The 22,905-nt window shown below is 41.4% G+C and overlaps 1 protein-coding gene across 2 annotated transcripts in view; it reads right to left on the bottom strand.

The window, feature by feature from the left end:
• nbas (NBAS subunit of NRZ tethering complex) overlaps nucleotides 1-22,905 on the bottom strand; it is a 212,344-nt gene that overhangs the window by 47,624 nt on the left and 141,815 nt on the right. For both annotated transcript variants that reach the window (XM_052024299.1, XM_052024300.1), the window contains exons 45-48: nucleotides 17,910-18,128; nucleotides 13,446-13,648; nucleotides 3,496-3,576; nucleotides 3,206-3,401 (exon numbers count right to left, since the gene is read on the bottom strand). In XM_052024299.1, coding sequence (XP_051880259.1) covers nucleotides 3,206-3,401; nucleotides 3,496-3,576; nucleotides 13,446-13,648; nucleotides 17,910-18,128 — 699 coding nt within the window. The remainder of the gene's footprint in view (nucleotides 1-3,205; nucleotides 3,402-3,495; nucleotides 3,577-13,445; nucleotides 13,649-17,909; nucleotides 18,129-22,905) is intronic.

Here is a 22,905-nt window from a genome sequence, read left to right as displayed (position 1 = left end):
ACTCTCTTTAATGTCCACACAGCCTGACTAAGAGGATTACATACTCCCACACAAATTTAGTGACTGTTGATAAAACTGCCATCAGGTTCACAGAGATTTGTATTCCTTCATAAGAGGCTGCAGGGAAAACAGTATGCATGGCACTTTTTGTTTGCACTGTCAGGTGAATAATAAAATGATAAAGGGTTAGGGGAGCAGAAGACTCAGAAGAAGAAAGCGAGAATAGGAGAAAGTAAGAGATAAAGAACGGGACAAAAGACAAGAGAAAGAGAGAAAGGTAAATGATACAAAAAATTGGAAGGCCAGAGAAGAGAAAACTGGGAGGAATGGGAGGACAGGATTAGCATAAGAGAGGCACAGCACATCAGGGCATAGTGGAAAGTAAAACAGAGGATCTGAAGAAGGAAATGTGGTGAAATGTGTTGGAGCCCGTGAAGAGAAAAAGAGGGGAATAGAACAGGATGAAGAACAATGTGGGGCTGGGGGCTGCTTAGGGGAGAAGGGGTAGCGACGTAGACAGAGAGAGAGAGACAGAACCCTGTGATAGGCTAACAAATGTGGTAATCTAAAATAATCTGTGCAGGAGGTGGATATTTGAAGGTACATCCCCTCAAGTAGACATAAATTTAATGAATGAATAAGCACATTTTCTGTTGGAATAAGGAATTAACTTCTAAAGTGCCAGTCAGCAAATGATTATTAGTTTTCAAAGCCAGAATTCACATTAAAAAAAAAATCACACTTTTTCATGCATTAGTTCTTCACTTTGTGCCAAACAAATTTTTATGTGGGATATACCTACAATATTCGAAGATGATTTTACAATAATGTGTATTGATGAACTCAAATTGTTAGAAAACAGAAAAAACTTAAAACCTACAATCTTTGCTGAGCTTGATTTTGCAGAATAAAACTAACTAGTTGCAATGTAACAGATGGTGGATTGAGATTCTCTTCCAGAGGAATAAATCAATGCAATGCAAAAATGCTAGGTTAATTATTATAACATTTTGATTAAAATTTACTTGAATCTAATTTTGATTAAAAGTTTCATGGCACACTCAAGAGGATTGCTGACACTGGCTTAATGCAAACTAGAATTTACTGCTGGCTAATAGATTCTTGTTTCCTCTGCAGTGATAAGATGGATTTTTCCATTACACAGTAACAAATGGCTTTGAGCAGCTGGAGTTTGCTTTTTGTTTCAGCTTGCAAAGATGCTTCAGAATATAATTTATTCCTTTTACAAAGTAACCTTATTTGTTCTTTTTATGTATTAATTTTTTGGGAGTGGACATTACTGATAAAGGTAGCATTTATTGCCCATCCCCAAATACTTTTCAGAAGGTCTTGCTAAGGAATTAAACTGCAATAGTTCTTCTGCTGACAATGATCCAACAATACTGTAAGGGAGTTCCTGGATTTGGATGCAGCACTAAGAAATAGCAATATCTCTATGTCAGGATGGTACTGGAAGTGGAGGGGAACCTACAGCTGGCAGTGTTCTCTTGTACCTGCTCCCCTGGTCCTTTCTGGTGATAAAGGTCATAGGTTTGCAAGGTGCCTGAGTAACTGTATTGCATTTAATAGCTGGTATAAACGACCATGGTGTGCCAATGGCAGAAGGAATCAATGCTTAGAGTAGCATTCTGTGATTAAGACAATGTCAGGCTGTTGCTTGACTAGGCTGTGGGTCAATTCCTCCAATTTATATCCCAGTTCCTAGATGCTTTTGAGGAGGATTTTGCAAGATTGATTGGGCAGTGAGCAATCTTGCTGCGTTCTAATTTGATGCCTAGGTTGATGCAGAGAGATGTGTCTGGTTTTATCCTTTTTCTGCTTTACTCTGACAGCATTTCCTCACTCCCCCAAAAAAGTGTGTTTATGTATATATCTAGACTGTGATATACACCACAGAGCCTTTGCGGCAGCTGCACCTTGCAATACGCCAGTTGTCCGCATTCACTTATGGATACCTTGCTGCTCTGGAAAGCCAACAAGTTTTGGACAGATCAAAGTGCTTCTTTCACCAAGTTGATGATCTTCTAGCAGCAGTTGATGATTGTTTCAGTAGGTGTTCCTAGGTACAGCTCATACAGCACAGTCCTGTGTTATGCAACTGCTTGGGATGAACCTTGACAAAGGTCACTGTATCCCTTTACAGACTTCTATGGCAAACACACAATACATAAGGAAGTAGACAACTGCCTCATCTCTGCTGCAGCCACCTTGAGTGCAGTATGTAATTGTATTGAGACTCTGCCTGTGCATCAAGGATCTGATGGGGAGGGCCCTTACCACCACCAGCCCAGTGAAGTCTTGGTGCTTATTTGAGAGTTCTGTCAATGAGACCTTCTTTGACTTTCTGCTCAGGAAACCAGCCCCCAGGATCCACCAGTTCCCCGTCCCCCCAAGGGTATCTGGGACATTCCATGTGAGCCGCTGCCTGATTGACTTGTGGTCAAAGGGTGCAGGAACTTTTCTCTGAGGGAGTGTAGGAGCAGCAAGGACCAAATGAATGGAACATTCCATGGCAAAAAGGCGAGGTCCATTCCTGAGGCAGGTAAATCCTCAATGTGTAATGGCACTTGGTGTTTGCTTAGCCAGGTTCTATACACAGTTTGATGCAACCCACATGCAAAGGTGGCCATCTGGATGACAGCTGTGTTGGGCCAGTTCAGAGAGCATTTAAGAATCAACTACATTGCTTAAGGTCCAGAGATATTCAGGCCAGACTGGAGAAGATGACCGATTTCCTCTGAAAAGTACAGGTGGGTTTTTGCAACAAAACTCCTGTCATCATTACTAAGATTAATAATTGTAAAATGCTAATTTTTTAAAATTCCAATTTATTTACTGCATTTAAATTCCTTAGCAGTCACAATGGAATTTGAACTTGCATCACTGATTATTAGTTCAGACCTCTGGGTAACACATCTGGTAACTTAACCACTGTGCCAGCACTGTACCCTTCTAATATTCATGGAGTAGAAAAATGGCCCTACAAAGCCATAAGAAGTTTAAAAAAATCCATTTTAGATGTTTCATTTTATTTTTCCTGTGAAGTGAGATAAAATACAAGCACAATTACCAACCTGAAGAGCTTGGATGTTATGTTTAGGTAACTGCTGATTCAACTGCAATACATTCTTAATATAATTTTTTTAAGATGATTACAAAACTGGAAACAAAATAAACACAGTACCTGTCGATTTGGCCAGCATGCTTTCAGAACAGCCTGAGTTCTGAAGAGCACAAGTAACTTGCTATCCTCATCATTAAGCTGAAATGCCTGCTCGAGAATTTGCAAAACGTAAATACGGGGTTTTACAGGCAAATCTGCATCACCACAAAAAGGTCTCAGCCATGCCAAGAGGTCATCTGAAAATACGAGGTTTTCCCTAAATTACAAAAGAAATAATTTTTAAAATGGATTAAAATAAAAGCATTCGACCAATTGTTGACCTAGCATCTTTAATGTAAAGTTGTACTTACCCATTTAAAACACTGGAGTGCACGGACTTGACAATGCCTTCAAGAATTTGAAGTGGATCTTTTTCTGATGGAACAGTTGTGCTGATCCCGATAGGGTAAAAACAACAAAAGGTAGAGATAAGTGAATGGAAATGTACATTTTACTTATTTAGGCTGTAATGGGAATAGATTTTGAATTTAGCGGAAAATAAAAACTGGGAAATAAATAAGCCCTTCCCCTTCCTACCTTGTCCCCCCAAAGAAAATGGACCATAAATTTGGTGATTAGTTGTAAAATTCAAATTAGCTTTAGGAAAGAAAACCTGCCTTCATTACGGCCTACACATGACCCCTTTCTCATACTAACATGCGTAACGTTTAATTACCTTTTAAAGTGGCATTTGAAATGGGAAGAACAATAGATACTGACCTTGCCAGAATACCAACATCCCCAGAGTTGAAATAAAAAATATTCCTTAAGGTTCAGCCAATTCCAACTACTTTTTAAAATCCAAAATGTTATTTCATTAGTGTCTGTCGGATCTGCTTGAACAAATCCAAGTGCCCAGAGGATCTGCGAGCTTCTTTGTTTTAAAAGTAGAGAATGCGAGGAATACTCAGCAAGTCAGGCAGCATCTTTACAGTGACAAACAGTTAATATTTCAGGTCAACAACTTTTCAGAAATGAGGAAGACTAGAAATCAAGTTGCAGAGAAAGGGTAAGAATGCATAAAACAAAGGGACAGTTTGCGAAAGAGCAAAGCTCAAGGATTCAAGGTCAAAAATGATGACCCCGAGCTTCTGGTTGCTTGTCCCTTTAATTCTCCTGCCCACTGTCACTAATATCTCTGTCTTTGGCTTCCAACAGAGTTAAATCACAGACCAATGCAAGCTCGAGGAACAGCTTCTCATCTTTCAACTAGGCTCTCAGGTCCAAACAATGAATTCTACAATTTCACAAAACTAGCCTTTGCAGTTTGTCTCAGAACCAGGTCTGTTTCAATGAAAGGTAAACTCTGCAGCACTGTTTCTCTTTCCACTGATACTGCCCAGCCTGCTGAGTGTCTCCAGTGTTGTTTCCAGCAACTGCATTGTTTTGCTTCTCCAACTAGTTTTGTATAGTTTCAGCATTGTTTTTCTATTTTTATATTCTCTCTGCTCTGCCCTTATCTCCTTTCACTTAGATCGCCTCCAATTAACACGCCTTTATCAGCCGCCCTCAGCTGGCACCATCACCACTTGTGACTTCCAGTTGAACATTTCTCCCACTCATCTCCCTCTCTTCAACTTGAAACTTTTTTTAAAATTTCTTTTCTCAGTTCTGATAAAAGGTGATCAACCGGTAACCCAATCTATCACGAAAACCAGGCTCTCCTCCACTGACTCTTTCCACTGCCTCAGGAAAGCAGCCAACATAATCAAGGACCCCTCCCACCCTCTCTTCTCCCCCCTTCCAATGGGTAGAAAGCTTGAGAACACATACCACCAGGCTCAAGGACAGCTTCTATCCCACTGTTACATGACTTTTCAATGGACTGCTTACACTATAGAGATGAACTCTTGACATTTCAATCTACCTCATCGTGGTCCTGTTTGTCTACATGCACTGCACTTTTTCTTTAAATATATTCTGTGTTTGGTTTTGTTTTCCCTTTGTACTACTTTGATGTACTTATGCAACAAACAACCTGCTGGAGGAACTCAGTGGGTCGAGCAGCATCTGTGGGAATAAAGGAATTGCTGACATTTCCTTTCGAAACCTTGAAATCCTTTCCTCCCACTAGATGCTGCTCAACCCGCTGAGACCCTCCAGAAGGTTGTCTGTTCCTCCAGATTCCAGCATCTGCAGGCTCTTGTATCTCAATATACTTATGTATGGAATGCTATGTCTGGATGGCATGCAAACAAAACTTTTTCACTGTACCTCGATACCTGTGACAATAATAAACCAATTACGATTTCCTGTCTCCACAGATGCTGCTTGATCTTCTGGGTATATCCAGAGTTCTCTTTTGTTTTAGATTTCCAGCAGCTGCAATGTTCGGCACGTGTTTCCTTTCTCTCCCCCTAAATGCCAGTATTTATTACATACCTGCATGACTCTGGTCTCCACTTCATCACAGATCCCTCTCTACCCCTCCCCATTTCTGCAACTTACACACTTGGTTTTTCACTTTTCCAATTCTGAAGAAGGTTAATTAAGCCAAAACATTGGCAATGTTTCCTTCTTTACAGACACAGCTCACGGCCTGGCCTGCTGAATGTCTTTTGGTATTTTTTTCTTGTTTTGTTTCAGATTTCCAGCATCTGCAGGTTTTTGCTTCAACCTGAAATGTTAATTCTGCTTCTCTTTGCAGATGCTGTTTAACTGCTGATATTACCATCACTCTACTTTTACCTCAGATCTGAAGCTTTCATGCTTTTTAATAATGGTCTACTTCCCTGAATAAATGTAATAATCAATCCTCCCCTGCTTGTTGTACAAGTCTAAGTAAAATGAACTCATTCAATCTCATGCCCATTCTGAAAGGTTGCAAACAACAAAACAAAGAATAAAGTGATTTAAAAAATGTGCTAGGACCATAATTTTGCAGTTCAGAGCTGTATATTGCTGAATTAAGCCGAGATAGAAATGCCCAATATGCTGAGTGTCAACTTCATTTCCAGATATGGCAAACGATTTCTAGTGGAAGCACAGAAATTATAGCACCATGAATTATGGCACTGGTGATTTAGTCTTAGTGCTCCTCGTTGGAAGCAAAATACATTCTGCTGAAATATAAAGGGTGCTTATTTATTCTAACATGCAGGAGTTTGTACATAATGCCAAATAATGAAATGAGAAAATGAAAAATGTACAAGCTATTTTAAAATATTTCAAACAACAGACAAAATATTTCATAAATACTTCTTATTTATTTAACCAAGGCTGTATCCCTTACATACTTTTGACCATTAGCTGAAAATTGACTTTGTATTTAAGTAGTACCTCAGATAGCAAATTGGAGTTGAACATTGCTGCACTGAAGGAAGACGTTGGTCAGCAGTTGAACGAGAAACTTATCAACTGTACAACAGAGTACATGGTCAGCAGAACTTGGATACATTCCTTCAATCCATTTTGGTCAATTTCAGCCAATGAATACTTAATATTGTGAAGGGAATGGGTAAAGCCAAACGGAATTATTTTTCTAGGTCATTGAGAAACTCAGAACTAAGGAACCTCATCCAAGAATTTGAATTAAGCCAATTAAATGCTAGTTCAGGGAAAACAAATGTTTTGCTGTTTTGCATAAAAGGGATTGCAAATGTGGAAGAGTGCAACAGAAGGCCATTGATGGGAGTCAATTAAATTGTTTAAAAGTAGAAACTAATTGGAAAATGTAGGTCATAAGGCATATGGTCAAAGGCCAGGATTAAACAAAGTGGATCTTCTTCAGGTATCAGAATTGTTCCTACAAAGGTAAGATGCAGCAGATCGAGCGGCCAACTGTGGGCTCTATTGTTCAAGTACTAAACTGTGCTCTCCTTCCTTGCTGAGCAGCCCTCCTACAGGAATATTCTTAATTGCTACAAAGCAGCCAGTGCTGGAAAGTGTGTTGGCCAATAGCCTGCTGTGACTTGTAATTAAGTTTCACGTAATAAATGCTTGAGTGAAAGAGCAAAGGATGGCAGATGTCTATGCAATCACACCAAGCTGTTATGCAAGGGAGGAGAAAAATCTAGGTTGATCATAATATCCTTTAGAGAGCAAACAGTGACCGATGCTGGTCCATTTTTAAAAGTTATAGAACACAAAACAGTACAGCACAGTAGGGGGCCCTTCGGTCCATGATGTTGTGCCAAACTATATGAACACCTCCTCCTCCTTTCCCTCCTGCACAGCCCATATCCCTCCATTTTTCTTACTTCCATGTGCCTATGTAAGAGCCTTTTAAAGGTCCCTATGTATCAACCTCTATAACTACGCCCAGCAGTGCATTCCAGGCACCTACCACTCTTTGTGTAAAGAACCTACCTCTGACATCTCCCCTAAACATTCCTCCTCTGACCTTATATAGATGTCCTCTGGTATTGGCTATTGATGTTCTGGGGAAAAGCTGCTGTCTGTCCACTCTGTCTGTGCCGCTAATAATCTATACACCTCTATCAAGTTGCCTTACATCCTGCATTGCTCCAAAGAGAAAAGCCCCACCTTGCTCAACCTATCCTCCTAAGACATGTTCTCTAATCCAGGCAGCATCCTGGTAAAATCACCTCTGCGCCTTCTCTAAACCTTCCACATCCTTCCTATCCACTGTCTATCATTCCTCACAGTCTCTCCGCATAATGCATCTACCTTTACACCAACTGCTCCATCATCTGACCTAACACACTGGTTCCCATCCCGCTGCCAACCTAGTTTAAACCCTCTCCAACAGCTCTAGCAAACCTGCCCACAGGGACATTGGTCCTTCCAGTTCAGGTGTAACTTGTCCCTTTTGTACAGGTTATTCCTTCCCCAGAAGAGATCCCAGTGATGCACAAATCTGAAACCCTGCCCTCTGCACCAATTCTTCAGCCATGCATTCGTCTGCCATATCTTCCTATTCTTACCTTCACCGGTGCGTGGCACAGGCAGCAATCTCTGGATTGAGGTCCTGCTTTTCAGCTTCCTTCCTAACTCCCTATATTCCTCCTTCCTATCTATGTCGCTGGTATCAATGTGTACCACAACTTCTGGCTCTCTCCCTCCCCCTTAAGAGTGCTGTGGAGTTGATCCGGGATGTCCCTGACCCTGGCACCTAGGAGGCAACATACCATCCAGGAGTCTCGTTCTCGTCCACAGAATCTCCTATCTGTTCCACTAACCTATGAATCCCCTATCACTACCGCAGTCCTCTTCTCCCCCCTTCCTTTCTGTGTTACAGAGTCAGACTCCGTGCCAGAGACCTGACTGCTGTGGCTTTCCCCTGGTAGGTTCCCCCACCCCCCACCCCCAACAGTATCCAAAATGATATACACGTTATTGAGGGGAACGGCCACAAGGGTACCCTGCACTGACTGCCTATTCACTTTCCCTCCCCTGACAGTCATCCAGCTACCTGCATCCTGCAACCTAGGTGTAACCGCCTCCCGGTAACTCCTGTCTATCATCTCTTCAGTTTCCCGAATGATCCGGAGTTCATCCAGCTCCAGGTCCCTAACACGGTAATGAGCTGTAGCTGGATGCACTTCTCGCAGGTATAGTCATCAGTCATCAGGGACACTGGAGGTCTCCCTGATTTCCAACATCCTGCAAGAGGAGTAAACTACTGCCCTGCCTACCATTTCCAGTGCTCTAAACTGTGCAAGAAAAAAAAGACCTTACTTGAGCCTCACCTTAGCCTTCGGTCACTTACTCTACCTCTTCATGCCAAAGCCTCTTGAGCCAAAGCCTCAAGACCCACTCTTACACTGAGCCACTCACACAATGGCCGCTCCATTGTGGGGAATCGTTATTCACCCAGAAGAGTGATCAAAGGTATAACATACCTAACCAATTCAGGATAGCAAGATCAGAAAAGTGCCATAAAGGTAAAATTAAAATTTTAAAAATTTATATGGAACGGTAACAGGCCCTTCCGGCCCAACGAGCCTGCACCGCCCAATTACACCCAGGTTAACCGACTAACCCGTACGTCTTTGGAATGTGGGAGGAAACCAGAGCACCCGGAGAAAACCCACGCAGGTGCCCGAGGTGCTAAAAGCACAAACATAGTTCAAAACAACAAATGTCCATCACATAGGCTGCAGCAGTTGGCTTCTCCATCTTCTAATCAGCCTAGTACTAAATTAGTTAGCCTAGGATGTAGAAGACAATGGGAAGGGACCTCTGGTGAATAAAGGGTACGCTCCTTGGTTCTGCTGTAGTCTGATTTATTACAGAGTGCAGGTCGACTTTTACAAGGACATAAATTAGTTTTATATGACAGTGTACATTGGACATATAATTGCCAGGTGCAAACATAATAAGCCATTTCTTGTGGGAAAATGCCATCAGCTCCACATGGATTTACCAGTAATTCTCTACAAAAAAGACACCAAATTTTGGATTCCAGTGTGAAACAGTTAGCACTCTTTGCTACAATTCCTCTTGCACTTATATATGAAGGCTGTCAGTTAAACCTGTAGCAAATCCAACCCTGGGAAAGAAATGTGGCTCTATTCCTTTTGATTGAGAGGTACACTGGGGAGGATCACACTGACAGCTGGCCAGCAATTTTGTAGAGTGGCCAGCCAGCGTGTACATTAGCACCTTCTGGAGATCCATGCCTGTGCATAACACCTCCTGATGACCTTTCGCTCTGCTCAGGACTCATCATCGAGTTCAGAAGTATTTGATAATCCCAGAGGCCTGGTCGCTATTCGCAGTCTGATCCACTCCTGGATTATTTTAGATAAGTGTTCTGAATTGTTTGAATGTTCTTAACTTTAGTTTTCATTATTTCTTAAAAAAGCTATTTTTCAGTTTTTTTGTTTCTAGTTGAATATTTTTAGTAAATGTCAGTGACATTCAAAAATATCTAAACCTTTTTGACACATTTGACTTTCAGTGCAGCTTGAAATGTGGGTTAGTGACCAATCAGTTTTGTTTGTTTTTCATTTGTTTCCTGGACAGAGCTTGCACACCATTCACTCAGCTTGATGTTGCAATAGGTCTGGCCAAATAGGGGTGAAGTTTGAGGAGCATATTGACAGAAGGTGGGTCAACAGCAAGCACAAGTGCCTCACTGCTGGAAGCAAGTTCTAGCCTTCCGTAAACTGTAGACATGCAGATAGTTGTTTATGTGGATTCAGAGCTTCATGTAGATAATGATTTAATGTTAGTTTTTAAACGAAAAATGGCTTCAAAATAGAAAAGCAAGGGAGTATGCAATCTACAGTTTTATCCACCCAAGTACACAGGACTTGGATGCAGTCACTCAGAAGCAAGGAGAATAGGTAGAAAAGGAAGAAGTTTTCTTTAATGTAATTAATAGCTAGAACTAACAACTATTTTTTAAACGATTTTAACTGGATATACAACAGATTTTAATGTTAAATCTTATCTTCCTCCACCGTGACTAACCACTGAGTGTTTATTGATAGGATTGCATTATATCAATTTAAAAAATGCCTCAGTAGAATCCCAAACAACAAAATACAACAAAAAATTAAACATAGTATACCTGTATGCCACTGAATTCCATGATATAATGCTATAAATTGAGCATTTGGTGTATCTAGATATCACCATGCACCCAAGGTCAGATAGTCCTAGGCTGATTAGAAGATGGGGAATTTAACTGCAGCAGTCTACGTGCAGATGCAATTTGCTGTTTCGAATACACTTGTGCTTTTAGCACCTCAGGCACCTGGCTCTTAATTGAACAATCTGACACTTAAGATTACATGGCCATTATACAGAATTTCACAGTAAATAACTGTAGGTATGCCACTTTGGAACATTCAGAGAGATATTATAAAGCACTATATAAATTCAATTTTTTTTAAAATTTGTTCACTGTTGGTGGTTTTGTAATTGTTCTTTGCTTGGAGGTGAAAGTAAAAAGACTTCAAGTAATAACTTAGCAATAAAATATTGGATGACTACAAATGAGTGATGTAAGAGAGGGATCTAGGTGTTCTTGTGTGGGAATCACAAAAATCTAGCCACACCTGGAATACTGTGCAGAGGTTTGGTCCCCTTACCTAAAAAAAGATAGAGTAACATTGGAGGGATTCCAAAGGAGATTTACCAGGCTAATTCCTGGGATGAGAGGGTTGTCCCACCAAGAGAGACTAAATATTTTGGGCCTGCTTTCCTTGGAGTTCAGAAGAATGATCTAAGAAATATACTAAGGGGGCTTGACAAGGTAGATGTTGGATTGTTTTCACTTGTGGGAGAGTCTTGAACAAGGGGACAGAACTAAAAGATAAGAGATCAGTCATTTAAAATCAAGCAAAGTAGAAATTTCTTCTCAGAGGGTGGTGAATCTCTGGAAGTCTCTGTCCCATGGGTGGTGGAAGCTGGATCATGAAAAGTATTTAAAGTGGAGGTGGATAAATATTTGATAGGTCGAGGATTAGGTGTGCAGACATAGAAGAGGAGTTGAGATCATTCATGATCATATTGAATGAGAAGGAAAGCTTGAAGAACCTGATAGCCTACTCCTACATCTATTTTCTGGTGTTCTTGTGGATAATTAAACAGTATAATAATGAAGGAGAAACCAGTAAAATAATGAAGGAGTTCCATGCTACAGAAGGAGAAACAAGAAATTGGTAGAGAGAAGACTTCCTTAGAAAGGACGAAGACAAAGAAAGGACAAAGATACAGTAACAACAGGATTGTGTACGATGCACACAGCCTTTCATCAGAACACAACAGAAACTCATGATATGATCTTAAGTATATTCAAATTAACTTTGAGATTCTTCATGTCATTCCACATTTTTCTTGATTACTGAATGGAGGATTATAAAGTTAATGCAAACCATTCAACAAAAAAGATACTGATGGTAACTTTATGCCCTAGAGACACACCCCAAGGTTAAATAAAGCAGCATGATAGACTAATACGTTTAATTAGTGATGACCCTATTTCTGCATGGAGCCTTGCTAGGTGGGAGCATGACCTAAAGAATCAGCCCTATAATGTTGCAAAAGTCAGCCCAGCTTCTGCCTTCAAACTTTCAACAAAGCCCCATGATGTGTAGCTTGTCTTATGACACCCCACACCCCTTTCACCACCAAGGTACAAGTCAGGAGTGTGATAGAACGCAATGCTTGCTTGGATGAGTGCAGTTTCAAGGACTGTCAAGGAGCTTGATACTATCTGAGACAAAACAACCAGGTTGACTGATACCCATCCATCACTGGCGCATAATGGCTGTAGTATGCACTATTAATGAAACACATAGACAATGCTATTCTAGTAGCACTTTCTAAACCAGTGACTTCTACCACGAGGAGGACATGGGCTTCGGGTGGATGGAAAGACCGTGACTTGTTTTTACCCATTAAGTCAGAAACCATCCTGTCCTGGAAATATATCATTACTTCTTCATTATCACTGGGTCTGAATCCTGGAACTCCCTTCACAACAGGATTATTGGAGTATCTTGGCAAGATTACTGCAACAGTCGAAAGAAGCAATCCATCACCACTTCTTCCCCATGGGCAATTAAGGCCAGCATTTACTGCCAACCCTATTAATGTCACCCAGATCCCAGAAAGGAATAAAAAAGTAGAGCTAGCTGCTCAAAATGAAACTTTCAATTACTCTTTCAAATTTCAGCATAGATGAAATGTCTCTTAAATCGCATATTTAAAATAAGCAAGCTTATTCGAAGTTGGAAGTATCGGGAGGTCAAAACCATAATTTAAAAACTGAAATTACAAATCAATTCATATATTGCTCATACGGTGTACCATCTGCAAATGGAGTACTCCTTGCATTATTAGTTCATACTTATTGTTTCCAACCCCAAATGTTTATGCCTTCAGCAACTCTTCCAATAAATTTAAAAGCAAATTTGTAATCAGAAGCAGGCATCACAAATAATGATCTTAGTACAATTTTACTAAGAGCTTGTTGAATTGACTTTATTTAAAACAACAAATTCTGACAGTAAAATTGAATGATGTGTGTTCCAGCTTAATCTTAGGGTTTCTTCTACAAGCACCAATCACAGGGTATGAAAATGCCCAGAAGAATTCAACAAGCCAAAGGATCAACAACATGAAACGGCATAACAGAGATTATAGAGAAGTAAAGCAAAATTAAGATTTAAAAAATAATAAAACTTCTGCATCTTAATTCGTTCTAATACAAGTGTGCTATTGTTCAGTACAGATAAAGATTACCAAAATTGTTCTGGGTTAGTGAGTCAAAGCAGGAAAATGGTCCAAAGCACAGGAATATTAAATTTTCAGAACCTGAAAGTATACTTGATTGCAAGCCTACCTTAGCAGATTTATAACCCTCTGCACAGCATCTTGTACAACAGCTTTAGGTGATATATCTTGAGCTTCTACAGCAACCAGCAACAACTGCTGCATCATATCAAGGGACTGTCCATCGAGAACCATAGTAACCGCCAGGTCATGCAGCTTAGTGCTCTCAGACCTTGAAAGGTCATACAAATGATAGTATTTTTGGAATAGGCTCTGGAAATGGGAAAAAAATGATTTCATGGGTTCCATAAATTTAACAGTTCTAGTTTATGGTTTACATCCAAAACATTAAGACATCTTCTCAGAAACAGATGGATCTGTTACATATCCAACATTTTTGTTTTTCCAGTTTTCACCAATTCTTTTCTCTTCGTATTCCCCTGACCATGAGAAACCTTCTGACAAACAGCAAAGATTTTGTGTCACATTGCAAATTAACCACTAAAAATACTTCTCATGATTTCATTTCAGCAACAAAATGCTTTTTGGTAACAGTGAAATTCAGAAGCCAATACTTCAGAACAAGATTCCACAAACAATAATTAAATAAATAACAGTCAGGTGATTTATTTTTGGTGCTTGCAGGTTTAATGTTGGACAGGATATCAAAACAGTTCCTGCACACAATTTCCAAAAACTTGTCATGGAACCTTTTTCAATACTAACCCAGCCTTCCACCCCCTCATCTAAGTCATCTATAAATATCACAAGTAGTAGAGATCCCAGAACCGATCCCTGCGGGACACCACTAGTCACTGCCCTCCAATCCGAGGGCACTCCCTCCACCACAACCCTCTGCTTTCTACAGGCAAGCCAATTCCTAATCCACACAGCCAAGCTTCCCTGGATTTCTTGGCCTCTGACCTTCTGAAGAAGCCTACCATGAGGAACCTTATCAAACGCCTTACTAAAATCCATATAGACCACATCCACCGCACTACCCTCATCAATCTTCCTCGTCACCTCCTCAAAGAACTCTATCAGGCTTGTGACGCAAGATCTTCCCTTCACAAATCCATGCTGGCTGTCCCTAATCAGTCCATGATTCTCTAGGTGTTCATAGATCCTATCCCTTAGAATCCTTTCTAACAGCTTACCCACCACAGACGTGAGACTCACTGGTCTGTAATTCCCTGGACTATCCCTACTATCTTTTTTAAACAAGGGGACAACATTCGCCACCCTCCAATCCTCCGGCACCATCCCCACGGACAATGAGGACTCAAAGATCCTTACCAGCGGTTCAACAATCTCCTCCCTCGCCTCTCAAAGCAGCCTGGGGAATATCCCATCAGGCCCTGGAGATTTATCTGTCTTGATATTATTTAACAACTTCAACACATCCCCTCTTGATATCTACAACCTCGAGAACATTACCCTTACCAGCACTCCCTTCTGCATCATCAAGACCCCTCTCTTTGGTGAATACTGAAGAGAAGTATTCATTGAGAACTTCTCCCACTTCCGCTGCCTCCAGGCACATTCTCCCACCTTTGTCTTTAATCAGACCTACCTTTAACCTTGCCATCCTCCTACCCTTCACGTACGTGAAAAAGGCCTTGGGATTTTCCTTAACCCTACTAGCCAACGTCTTTTCATGTCCCCTTCTAGCTCTCCTCAGCCCTTTCTTAAGTTCCTTCCTCGCTACTCTATATTCCTCACTGGCCCTGTCTGAACCTTGCTGCTTATACCTTATATATGCTACCTTCTTCTCCCTAACTAGTCGTTCCACCTCTCTCGTCACCCACGGTTCCTTCACCCTTCCATTCCTTCTCTGCCTCACCGGGACATATTTATCCCTAACATCCTGCAAGAGATCCCTGAACATCGATCACATCTCCATGGTATATTTCCCTTCAAAAAGGACATCCCAATTTACACTCCCAACTTCTCTCCTTATAGCCTCATAGTTCGCCCTTCCCCAATTAAATATCTTCTTGTCCTCTCTGCACTTGTCCATGACAATTTTAAAGGTTATGGAGCAATGGTCACTGTCCCCCAAATGCTCACCCACCAATAGATCCTTCACCTGTCCCGGTTCATTTCCTAAAACTAGATCTAGCATGGCATTCCCTCTAGTCAGCCTGTCGACATACTGCGTCAGGAATCCGTCCTGGACACATTTAACAAATTCCGTCCCATCTAAACCTTTGGCACTAAGCAGGTTCCAGTCTATGTTTGGGAAGTTGAAGTCTCCCATTATAACAACCCTGTTCTTTTTGCTTCTCTCCAAACACTGCCTGCCAATCTGCTCCTCTATATCTCTACTGCTACCGGGGGGCCTATAGAATACTCCTAGTAGAGTAACTGCTCCTTTCTTGTTCCTTACTTCCACCCATACGGACTCTAGAGATGATCCTTCTACAACATCCATCCTTTCTGCAGCCATAACAGTGTCCCTGACCAGTATCGCCACCCCTCCTCCTCTTCTCCCCCCCTTCCCTATCCCTCTTAAAACACCGAAAACCAGGAATATTCAATATCCACTCCTGCCGTGACGTCAGCCATGTCTCAGTAATAGCCACAATATCATAGTCCCCCATACTTATCCAAGCTCTCAGTTCATCTCCCTTATTCCTGACGCTTCTTGCATTTAAGCAAGCACACTTCAGTCCATCTACCTTACTACTTTTATAGCCTGTATTCTGCTTCTCCTTCCCCAAAGCCTCTCTACCTGTTTGATCTAACTTTTCCCCATCCCCTTCCTCCTCTGACCTACTCCTCCAGTTCCCTTTCCCCTCACAAACTAGTTTAAATCCTCCCGAACCACCCTAGCAAACCTAGCTACAAGGATATTGGCCCCCTTCTGGTTCGGGTGTAACCCGTCCTCTCTGTACAGGTCCCACCTTCCCGAGAAGAGATCTCAATGATCCAGAAATCTAAAACCCTCACTCCTGCACCAACTTCTCAGCCACGCATTTATCTGCCACCTCCTCCTGTTCCTGCCTTCATTATTGCGTGGCACCGGCAGCAATCCCGAGATTGCTACCCTTGAGGTCCTGTTCCTCAGTCTTCTGCCTAGCTCCCTGAACTCGCTCTTCAGGACCTCATCCCCCTTCCTACCTATGTCGTTGGTGCCAACATGGACCACAACTTCTGGCTGCTCTCCCTCCCGCTCAAGAATCCTGTGGACCCGATCAGTGACATCCCAGACCCTGGCACCTGGGAGGCAACATACCATCCGGGATTCATGCTCACTGCCACAGAACCTCCTATCTGTTTCCCTGACTATCAAGTCTCCTATCACTACCGCATGTCTCTTTCCCACCCTTCCCTTCTGAGCAGCAGTACCAGTCCCAGTGCCAGAGACCTGGTTACTGCAGCTAGGCCCCTGCAGGTCATCCCCCTCAACAGTCTCCAAGGTGGAAAACCTGTTACTGAGGGGAACAGCCTCCGGGGTTCCCTGTTCTGTCTGCCTGCCTGACTTCTTCTTCCCCTTCCCTCCCCTGACAGTCACCATTCTATCTGCATCCTGAACCTCAGATGTACCTGCTCTAAGGGGGGTGACTGCCTCCTGATGGACCGTGTCTACATAACTCTCGCCCTCCCTTATGCTGCGCAGTGTTTGTAGCTGCGACTCTAGCTCATCAACTCTGAGCCATGTGACAGTTTATCGAATTTCTTTTGGAAATCCAAACACAACTATTCTATTGGATTTTCTTCATTCACCTTGCTCATTACATCTTCACTGAACTCTTGGTAAATTTGGCAAACATTATTTCCTTTCCATAAAGCTATGTTGACTTTGGGGTTAATCCCAACTCTGGAGAAGTACTCGATGAAATAAATGCAATGCAATTTTTATTCATCTCTAAGCAACAATGAAATCTGCTAGATGATTTGACAAGTAGAGGCACACTACATCAATCACCACCTTCAGCACAAATGAGAGTGGCTAATTGCATACATGTGCACCGTCTGCATGCAAAGATATTGTTTTGACCATAAAGCATAATGACAGTTGCTGAATGAAAAGAGCAATGAGGCACCAAATCAATTATTGGATAAGTAGAAACTGCACACTAGTTTTCTTAATTTTTATTGCAGTGAAGCTCATCAAAAGCATGAACTGGGCAACTTACTGAAGGAAAAGAATATTGAACTCAGATTTGTTATCAGGAAAAGGATAATGTTGAATATAATCACAGATTCATTACCAACAGCATCATTAAGAGAACAGGACATCAAACCAATAAGGAAATAAATTATAGCTAATGGGAATTTGTTTGACGTGAAAATGGAGAGAAAGGAAATGAAGGAAACCACTTCACAAGTCTCATGTTATGGCTATACAGAAAGTAAAACTACTGCTGTTTAAAAAAAAAGTAAGACATTTGCCTGTTGGGTCTAATCAACTTTTATTTTAAGCATAAAAAGTAATGATTAGAGATTCTGCCTTGTAGATGCCAGAAAATTATATTTTATGAAAGGTGAACATTGTGTAGTTGGTTGAGAAGGACAAGATTAGCTTTACCTGGTTGCTGGCCTTCAGGGACTGTACAAAGCTGTGGTAGAGCGTTTCTAGATGAGCCAGTGATTGCTGTAGATGAGTCAAAGCCTCTTCATTGCTGCCCTGGGAATTAAATGCAGGTGGGATGCTGCCTTCCAAAGCCTTTTTCTGCCGTTTCTCACTGATCTGTTTGATTGCTTTCATGGCTCTTTTAGTAATCTCCAACCTAGCTTCAACATTCAGCTGAAAAAAAAAATCAGATAAGACTTAATATTAAAGATGCATTGAGCATCAAAACAAAGGAGTGCAAGGGGACTTTCTCCATATAAAAAAATGCTGATGGCAAAGTGGTGCATGTAAGCTTTCTTTCTCAGTGCTGAGAAAATACATGCATCATCAAGTTGGAATACAAATTATTGTGTTAAAAGTTTGTGGCAAATTAATTTGGGGTTTTCCTTTAATGTTTAGATTTCATAATAAAAACAGGGGGAATAAAATACATTTGAAACTACTTATATTTATTTCAGTGCCTTGGTATATTTCTGCAGAACACAATATGCAACTTTAGTTTCTTGTTTGGAATTTATTTAATGTAAAAAAAGATCCAAGCTATTAATGTACATTCAGTGGAGACATTATTTGAGATACACCTTTAATCTATCAGAGAATATATCATAATTTTATTAAGTGGCACAGAATCGAAGTTCACTTGTGTGGTTTATTGTGAAAGATGATAGGGATCTAACAAATGAATAGGTTAAAACGTGGCTTTCAATTGTATACTGCTGTGCCCCAAAACAGACTTGCACAAAGAGCACAGAACACACAGGGTGAAGTCAATTCACTTGCTACGCCCCACTGGCACCTCTCTATGAGACTGATTCATGTACATGCAATTAGCACTCAGTGTGGCCCACTCACAGGAAAAGAGGTCTGAACATCAGGGATAAGTGCCTGCACCTGCGCTATGTAATGGAATCATCAATTACTTGCAAGTGTAATTCGACACAAAGCTTTTTTTGTAACCATCGGTTGGAGCAAAGTGTTATTGGTGTTCTGAAGATTGTTGCTGGACATCTTGTAGCAATTATGCTGAAACCCAAGATGAAAGTCCCCTTTTGTAAATTTGTGGCCTTCTCCAGCATAACAAAGAACGGGAAGGGAGAAGCTAGAGGAAAGGTCTTTCTTGGAGAGGCTGGGAAGGTCCATACCCCAAGAATTTATTGAAACAGCTTTGCAATCTGAAGCAAAGATTCCAAAGCAAGTGATCTTTGAGATTTGTCAATAAGGACTTCTGACTCCCTTCTATGCTAGCACTCGTCTATCTGGAGGAAGAAGTCATTATTAACCCTGAACTTCTTAGTCCCTGGATAATTCTAGGTGGGTGACATCTATTACTTGGTAGCACACAGCTACACAAGGTATTACATAAATGCTCCTTAATGAAGGAAAGAGGAGATTATCTTCTTCTCTTCAAGTGGAAAGCAGCAAATGTTCCGGGCTGTGAACTTGCCCAGACTACACGCTACCTGAATATTCAGGGAATGAGAGACTGAATCCATTTGGGACTTATGGTCCAGGTGAATCCAATGCTCTTCATGAACTGCAAAGGCCAGCAGCTCTGAACGTTTCGATTGTGTGTGATGACAAATAAAATCTTCATAGTCAATGCTATCCATCCAGGAAACTGTACAATGTTTTAATTCTGTGGAAATCTACAGAGCCTGCTATATTGGGAGACAAACACCAATCCCTCCATTCCTGGCTCATTGCACCAGAATAGGTGAAAGCAATTACAGCTACAGCCACATGATGGAAAGTGATAAAGCATTTCAAGATTCAGCTCTTCAGACTGCTCAAGGAACACTGCACAACATGTTGCAGAGAGTGGTGCTTTATTGTCATATTCTGCGTACAGCAAAATCTGGCAATCAAGTGGGAGTAAGACAAGGCCAGTTGACTGCTTCAGCTTGCTCTGTCACTCAGTTAGATCATATCTTATCCAATCTTGGCCTCGTTATCACTTCCCCATCCCTCCTCATACTCCTTGAATCCTTCAGCCAGTCAGGCATCATCAGTGGGAAGAGAAACAGAGTTGAAGCTTTGGAAGAAGGATTCTTCATCACAATTGTAAAAATGAGTAGACAAATGTGTTTTAAATTCAAGAGAGGGGGAGAGAAAAGAAGGAATGTCTCTAATAGAGTGCAGACCAAAGCTGTCAAGATAATAAATTGCTTATAAAACCTGCAGATGGACACAGAAAAGAAAAACAAAACAAAGGTACAGCTAGATAAGTGGCAGGAGATAAAGGGGATGGGGTTGAGGTTACCAGAAACTGTTAAGTTCAATATTAAGTTCCAAAGGCTGTAACAGGAAGTGCTGTTTTTCAGCTTGTGCACTTCATTAATACAGATGATAAATAGTTGAGGCCCCAGCTCTGATCACTTTGGGATCCCACTAGTTACTGAATATCAACTGAAAATGACCCATTTATCCTGACTCCCTGTTTTCTATCAGTTAGCCACACCCCTCACCAAGCCAATCCCTTATACTGTTACCTTGTGCAGTAACCGTTTATGTGACATCATATTGAATGTCTTCTGGAAATTCCAGTACACTATAGTCTACTGTTTCCCATTTATCCACCCTCTCTGTTACTACCTTGAAGACCTCTAGCTAACATGACTTCTCTTTCATAAAACCATGTGGACAATGCTTAATTGTCTTATCTTTTATTTAGCTACCCTCTTTCTACATAACTTCAGAAAAGCTTTTAATTACTATTTTATATTATTTACTAGTTTACTCTCATACTCTATCTTCTCACTCTTTATAAATTTTCTTAGTCATCCTCTGCTAGTTTCTCATGATTTCCCAGCCCTTTGACCTACTTGTAATCTTTGCATCAGTACATGCCTTTCCTTTACACTTGATACCATTCTTCCTTCAGAAAGAGCTGTGGGAGGAAGAAGATCTTTGGAGATGACAAATAGAGTTCCTCTCTGGATGCACCATCAGAGGCTGCTTTTTTACCCTTAAATTCAGGAGGATCCCATTCTAACAGTTTAGGAAATTGGCAGACAGGTAATCCGTGCCCAAAATCAGCAGGAGAATGGAGATACAAGAGACTGCGGATGCTAGAATCTGGAGCTACACACTGGCCAGTCCAGATGAAGGGTCTTGACCTGAAACATCAACAGTCCATTTCCCTCCATAGATGCTGCCTGACCCACCGAGTTCCCCCAGCACTTTGAGGGTTGATAATGGGCAAGTTAGCTTTGCACTACCATTGTGAAAACCTCTATGTCTTTTGATGGCATTACCATTTGGGTAATACCATAGAGCAGAAAATGATACAAATCTGGTTTATAATTATTGCAGCTGCAAGGGCACGTCAGAGTCTACACTTAGCACAGTGAGGAACTCAACACTTGACTCAGCACAGCTTTTCTGCTATTTGCAAAACACACACTAAGGTTGCGAGAGTTACCTTCGGCTCCAACCAGACCGAAGAATCCTTTCTATTGTCTACTTAAGTATAGCTACTTCAAACAGCACACAACAGCTCATTTCAGGGCCACCCCAATAACCATTCTAACGTGCTGCTTTTCCAAGTTGATGCTATTCCTGGATTATTTTCCAACTTTATGGCAATAACTCACGTAGGCTTCTTGATGATCGCTGGGAGAAATCTAGACCTGTAGCATCTGGAATGACAAAGATAAGTGATGCTTGGGCTTCACAACAAATGCAAGGTGGAATCCAGACCACACATCATCCTCAGTTGGAAATCTACTTCTCCTTTCTTATATGCTCATTCATTTCATTTCTTCCTTAAAGGCAGAGTTCCCTTAATGCAAACATTACAGCAAGTCAGGTTGGTAGCTACTCATCAGCCTTAATTGGAAATGGGGATAAGCACAAATGTTGACCTTCCTGTAACACACATCACCCACATGCAATAACTAATAAAACAAAACCTAGGATATCATCACTGTGAAACAATTCATAGAATGTCAGCCCTCTGTTAACTGATCATCCTAATGTAATCTTCTGCATAAAATCATAGGAGGCAGAATCAAGCAAATTAGCATACCAAACATTTTATGCATACAATCCTGGCCAAAACCATGTGTATCCTTATGCTGCCTGTGCTCCATAAGCCTATCCTATTATTTCTAGGTTTCTCCTGGTGGATGGTGGTTCACATGGAGCAATGGAACATTTTGATTGCTGTTCAAGACAACCACATGCAGATCTGGACCGAATGCCTATAATCTCACCACAAGGGGCAGCAATCTGTGCTGGCTGTCTGACAGGGAACTGTGAGGACACTGTTGGAATGCTGGAAGTACAAACCTTGTCATCTGTGAGACGACAGCTGTTTTGTATTATACAGAGCCAATACCCCTCTCCCAGGATAGGGTCTGAGCCAGCCAAGCAATCTGCTGCAGGACAAATTGCTGGAGGACATGACACTCTTAAAGCCCTGCCAAGAGCAGAATCTAGTGCCATGATGGCAGCAGTCCAAGCTTAGATGGCAACAAGCGGAACTCACACAGAAGTCAGAGCTTCACTGAATCGCTCTTACAATGGAGGGATTATGTGCACTCTCAGCCGACCTATGCTCCAAAGAACCATTGCCACTCCCCAGTGGTGGGCATCATCTAACCTCCTGAAGGTCAGATTGAGAGAGTACCATGGCGTTCACAGAGCCCTCAACAACAGTGGAATCCAGAGACACAACGGCAACAAACTGAGCTTGGACCTCAGATGTCAGAATTTTCACTGCGTCACTCATATCTCGAGTGGCTTCTGCCTTCGTTGCACTGGAAATTGTAACCTCTGCCACCAGTCACTACACCCATGGTTGGGTTGGCAAATGTTGATCTTGAGCTGGTCACTACTTTCATAAGGGAAAAAATGAGCTCATGTCTCCAGGTAATTCATGCAGGCTTTCCATCTGTGGGTATATCAGCCTTTGAATATAGCCTGCCCATAGACATCCACCAAATTCTGC

The sequence above is a fragment of the Pristis pectinata genome, chromosome 10 (genome assembly GCF_009764475.1).
Source record: "Pristis pectinata isolate sPriPec2 chromosome 10, sPriPec2.1.pri, whole genome shotgun sequence".
NCBI lineage: Eukaryota > Metazoa > Chordata > Chondrichthyes > Rhinopristiformes > Pristidae > Pristis > Pristis pectinata.
Note: the sequence above shows the minus strand (reverse complement) of the source record. Positions and strands in the feature narration are given on the sequence as shown.